Source organism: Hippoglossus stenolepis, chromosome 16 (genome assembly GCF_022539355.2).
Source record: "Hippoglossus stenolepis isolate QCI-W04-F060 chromosome 16, HSTE1.2, whole genome shotgun sequence".
In the NCBI taxonomy this organism is placed as follows: Eukaryota; Metazoa; Chordata; class Actinopteri; order Pleuronectiformes; family Pleuronectidae; genus Hippoglossus; species Hippoglossus stenolepis.
The window spans coordinates 4,324,609-4,330,636 of record NC_061498.1 but is presented as its reverse complement, the minus strand read 5'-3'; the positions used below and the strand labels follow the sequence as shown (position 1 = coordinate 4,330,636).

The following is a 6,028-nucleotide window of genomic DNA, read 5'->3' as shown; positions in this document are numbered from 1 at the left end:
TAATTTTGTCCATCATGAGATAGCCCGGACTCTGTTTTTAATTTATTCATCTTTTGTTTTATAATGTCTGTATTTTTTCTTTTTCTTTCAACCTGTGACTGAATTATTTGATCAAAATATTAATAAATCCCTATTCATTTGTATTTGTATATACTTTAATAAAATATAATAATATATATATCATTTTATTTTATCATATTATATCATTTCATTTTGATAATATAATATCTTAATATATAATATCATACTATATAATACTATATTTACTATATTATTTCACATATTTTTCCTGTTTTTACACTGTATATATTAGTTTAATTACATTCATATTTTTCTACATATGATATATTCCTTGCACTTAAGTACTGTTGAATATTTTGAGTCTTGCTGCTGTAATATTGCAAATGTCCCACTTGTGGGACTAATACATGATTATATTATAATATATTATATTATAATATATTATATATGTATCTATATATAATTCACAAAAAAAATTCATGTTGACGCTATAACAGTAGGGGGCAGCAGTGCGCCAAACTGTATCTGTTCTGCCGGAAAACCGAAGAAGAAGAATACGTCATGACATCATAATTTTCAGCCCCGCCCAGTCAGCTGTTCGGGACGGACCTAGCCGAGGCAGCTAACAGGAAAACCCATTAAAATACAGATACTTGTACACGATGGATAAGAATCCTACGCGGTACAATGTGCAGCTGTACATCTACGACCTGTCTCGAGGGATGGCCCGCAGCCTCAGCCCCATCATGCTGGGTGAGTCCACAGAGAACAGCCCGGTGAAGTGTGGCCTCAGGCACAAACAAGTGATGATGACAGATACCGGCTGCAGTGAGCACTCCTCTCTGCTGTCAACTTGTCAGGACCACACAGTCATTTTAAACACCTTAGCTTAAAATGTAAAACATGGTTGGATTTCTGTTGACATCTATCTTGTGTAGAGGATCATCTGCTTCTTCTCACTGCTGTCCCTTCTTCTCTCACACAGGAAAACAACTGGATGGGATATGGTATGAACCTCTCCTCTGTTCTTCACTTATGAAACACTGTCATTTGCTGTGTAGCTCAGTCAGATGTGGACCAGCGACCCATTTAGGATTTAACATCCTCCCCTGGGTGAAATCAGCTGCTTGTTGGTGTCAGTGTTTCTGTCCCAGTTTGTTGGTTTTTGCTAAAAAGAAATTGTGTGAAGGTTTCTAAACCTAATTCACAAGACAAATTTGTCATAGGAGATGCATCAAAATGTAATTTACAACCCTTTGTCACAAACATGTCGTTAGACATAAATGAAAGGGTTCAGTGTGTAGGATTTAGTGACATCTAATGATGAAGTTGCATGTTGCAGCTCATCATCTCATCTCACCCTCCCCTTCCAAACATGGAAGAGAACCTGTGGTAGCTTCAGTTATCGTAAAAACTCAAAAGCTGTTTAGTTTGTCCAGTTTGGGCTACTGTTAAAAAAACATGGCGGCCTCCGTAGAGAGGACCCGCTCCTGATGTAAATATAAAGTATTTAAATATGAAGGGCTCATTCTAGGGTAAAGAAAACAATAATTCATACAATTTAGATGAAACACACTCGTGAAAACATCACTAGGATTATTCTTTATTCAATTTCTGCCAATAGATCCCTTTCACCTAAATCTTACACACTGGACCTTTTAAGCATGAACAAAGTCCCAATAGTCCTTCAGGACATATATATATATATATTTTAATATTAAATAAATGCCGCTGCCAATGTTGAGTAATGTGTTTTCTTCCAGGCACACGGCTATAGTGACGTACGGTGATGAGTTCTTCTTCGGCGGGGAGGGGATCTCCAGCTGTTCACCGGTAAGTCGGACTGACTCCTGGTGAAACTTCTCTACTGGCAAAGGGACAGGAGCCGTCTTTGAAACCTGTGTATACTCACTAAGTGTTAGTGTAAGAGAAGTATATAAGGCTCAGATCAATCCAACACCAATGATCAGGTTACGCTCTTCAACAGCTGTCACATATAGTGTGTGTTATATGTTTGTCAGGGTGGGACCATGCTGGGACCTCCAGACACAGTCGTGGAGCTGGGTGAGACCGAAGTGTCCGAGGAAATCTTCATGGAATACCTCTCCTCCCTGGGAGAGAGCACATACAGGTGAAATAACTGTTCTTCATCTCCTCCTCACCTCATTGGGATCATATGCTCTGATCTGACTAATTAACCGTCTTCCATTCCCTCCTGGTTCAGAGGGGACAGGTATCGTCTGTTTGAGCACAACTGCAACACCTTCACCAACGAGGTGGCTCAGTTCCTGACGGGCAGGACCATCCCCTCCTACATCACCGACCTTCCGTCCGAAGTCCTCTCCACGTGAGTGTAGACCTCGGCCCCTCAGCTGACTCACTCTAACGCAGCCCCTCCCCCGACCATCGGACACCACATGATCATGTCTGTTCGCTGATAAGATCCGAGCAAGACAGAGGCTCAGATCCTCAGTAATCACACTTAAAACTATCAGCCAACCACATCATCTGTTTCAAAATGCTGTCTTGCGTCATTTTGTTTCTGGTGTGGCAGCAAAACATCACCTGTATGAATATGTTTGTAGAATCTAATCGACTGTTTCCTTCCTTCTGTCTTTAGACCATTCGGCCAAATACTGCGGCCCATCCTGGACTCGATCCACATCGCACCACCAGGGGGCAACGTCATCAACGGAGGCAGAAACGTCTAACCCGAGAGTTACAGTGTCCGAGGTCACTTCCATTGTAGTCAGTCACTAATACGTCTCAAGCTCTCCTTTCTTTCTGTCCTTCTGTCTTTCTTTCTGTCTTTCTTCTCAGTTTTGGAAGCTATAATTGATAGACAAAACCTCAATTCTTAAAATTATATTATTTCTTCCTTAAAGTCCAGTGGGTCGGTGAATTTGACTCCCTGCCCACTTGATGAAATTTGATGGTGCCTTGGTCAGTTGAAATGTGACGTGTTAATGATCAATTGAAAAGTTTTCATTTCACCAGACCAGCAGAGTCTATTATATCGAGATTTGATAAAACAAGGAAGATTTGATAAGTTGCCTCCTCAAAGAGTTTTTAGAAGTAAATGGCAACAAAGTGTATTTCATCATAGATTTAATACATTAAAATACCTCTTAGCACATTGGTGCATTAATATATAGTATAATATATAATAAACTGTGTTTTTGTTGGTATAGCAACATGTTATTTATTTAATGAAGTTGTTTCGATAAGGATTTCAGTTCCGCACATATCAGGTTTCACACATGGTTCCTCCAGCGAGGATCATCTCCTGCTGACTACAATGGAATGAATCAGATTGTACACTTTAGCATAGGTATGTTTAATATATTCAAATCGATGGAATGCGGGTTAATATATAGATAGAAAATAGAGTTTTAATCTTTAAATGTCATGATCAGATTTTAATTTTGCACTTTTATGTTTTGTTTTACTTTTTTGTTATTTGGTCGCCTGCATTTCTCGTCAGAGATCATTTTGTACCTTTTTTAATATTTGTCTCTGTTTCTCCTGAGTTCAGCTCCGTTCCGGTCGCCTACTTACCGAACCTTCCATTATCATTCCACTTGTCACAGAGTTTGTGAAATGACAAACAGCGTGTGACCGATGCCTCATGAGCTGAGAGGTTTTAAGCTTATATAAGAGATTAGATAACGTGTTTATCTCTATAGCAGGACTGGGATCGGGTCACCATAGATTCACTTATGTCTGTGCATATAAAAGGAAACCCTGTTGATGAAGGTGAGGGCTGTAGAAATAATTTTTGTTCAGTTTTGGAAAATGAAATGAGTTTTCTCGGCCAGACACAAACTAGAGTTTAAGTTATTTTGTTTAAAATCTACTAAAAGTGAACTACCGCGCAGTTACATCACATACGTTGTGCCTCTTGGCCTGTGCCACCACCTCCAGAGGTAGATGCTGATCACTGATACTCTTTTTTTCTTTCATTTTTCTTATTTTAAATACCAATGTTCCAGTTGCCATGTGGATAATTCTAAACAATTGCACATCCACAGATATTTGTAACGAAGCGGTGACCATATGTCGACTGAAGTTCTGCACTGATGACGTATTAACAGCCGATGCTTGAGTCCTTTAACAGCCACCAGAGTGTGTTTGATTCAAAATGCATCTCTGTGCCTTCATTTCCCCATCGCTTGGTTGCAGTCACGCCGTTGTGGGCTGACGTGGTTATAGTTTAGCACAGATGATACATTGTGAAGTTTTTAATTTACTGCATGAAGTAAACCGTCCCTAAATATCTTTTTAAAAAACTCAAATTAGGCGAAGTTAAACCGCTGCATTCTGCCATTAGAAAGAAGAGATATCTGTTTAAGTTGGGTCACGTGCTTATAGTTGATCTGATTTACATGAAACACACTGAACCTCATGAGCCAACAGACAGAGTGAAGGATGGAAGAAGTACAGAAAAAGAAAAACCGCAGAGTGATTAAACCAGCATTAACTTAACTCACCGTGTTCTCCTGCAATAAACAAACCTCACACACACACATGACCTTCCCAGCAGCCGCTGCTCAAAGCTCAACCTCACGTCTTTTAAGTATTTGGATACTTTGAGAGAAATGAAACTGAATCGTGCTTCGAGAGGCCAGAAAGCTCAGGTGAATCCGGGTTCTGTTGTTTTTTGCCTTCAGCTAACCAACTAACTGACATGCTAACCGGACCACTGAAATGTATTACTGCACAAGTCGCCCCTCCCTCAATGTGACGTGTCGTTGCTGGGCTGTGACCTGCAATGTGAAATTCAAAACAGATATATTCATGGATATTATTCCCTATTTGAATAATCTAACTATGGTGGATATGTTAAATGCATATTGTTTGTATGGTTTGTGTAATTGTTTATTTTTTTTTGTAATCTGACCTATACATAAAGCCAGTGACTGCAAATGTTGTGACTCTCTTGTGTGTTTCTTATCATTTTACATGGACTTCACACTTTCAAAATACTGCAAATGTGTGATATATTATGTGAAAATCTCAGACTTTGGTGATTTAAGTGTGAAAAGGGATTAATGTACATAAGGAAAACTCTCATAATGGGAATATTGCAGTTGAAATGATCATGTCACCTGTTCCACCTACTGCACTCACTCACTGCAGTTCTTCCATCATCCACAAGGGGACTGTGTTGCTCTGTCTCTCCAGCTCCAGATGCATCCTCACAACAACAGATAGATTTTATTTAAGAGGTTGTGATTTCAAAACCTAGAGTGAACCGTCTAGAGCATTGAGTCAAATCCAATCAAATATACCATATTGTCCCCATGGGGAAATTTATCTTGTGTTGCAGCAGCTGCAGAATCAATATCAATGCATCACTTTCTATAGATTTCTATCAAGAACCAATAACAGAGACACTACACAGTGAATAATTTACACTCCACTGCAAAGTGTTAATAAAGTTAGGAGCAAAATAACATCCATTGTGTTATTTACATTTTACACTAAGAGCTTTTAAGTGTTAATCAGAATTCACTTTGACTTATTTACTCTTCATGAGCACTAAACCAATTTAACACTGTCTGAAGTTTGAAGATGTTTCTCCCAACAGAGGATTGATTTTTAACCAGTTCCTGCTGCTATTAAACATAATTTACACGTTATTTATGAACAAATTTACTCTTCAATTGAATTACAATTTAGTCATTTACAAGTTTTTACTTCTCCCTTTCAAAATAAAACTTTAAATGTTTGCAGGGGGAAAAAAACAACACCATTATATCCACACCCAGCAATAAATGATGGTGCAACAAGATTTACCTGTGACGGTGTTCAGAGGGAAGTGAACACTCAGCAAAACCAGATCCTCTTGGAGAAAAGCAAAAGGTCATTCATGCACTTCATCTAGTTTAATGCTGACGTACAACCAACCTAATAAGTGATGAAGGTGAACGTAAGACATTAAGTAAAGATATTATGTCCATGGCACAGTTTGGGGTTAGGGTCAACTTCTACTGTGGATAAATAA

The 6,028-nt window shown here is 38.8% G+C and overlaps 1 protein-coding gene across 1 annotated transcript; it reads left to right on the top strand.

Moving 5' to 3' along the window:
* Nucleotides 1–578: 578 nt before the first annotated feature.
* desi1a (desumoylating isopeptidase 1a) lies at nt 579–4,955 on the top strand. Its single transcript, XM_035181835.2, has 6 exons — nt 579–774; nt 1,007–1,028; nt 1,785–1,854; nt 2,043–2,152; nt 2,246–2,368; nt 2,642–4,955. Exons 1-6 carry the CDS (start codon nt 684–686, stop codon nt 2,730–2,732), a joined length of 507 nt encoding a protein of 168 aa, XP_035037726.1. The 5' UTR covers nt 579–683; the 3' UTR covers nt 2,733–4,955.
* Nucleotides 4,956–6,028: the final 1,073 nt, after the last annotated feature.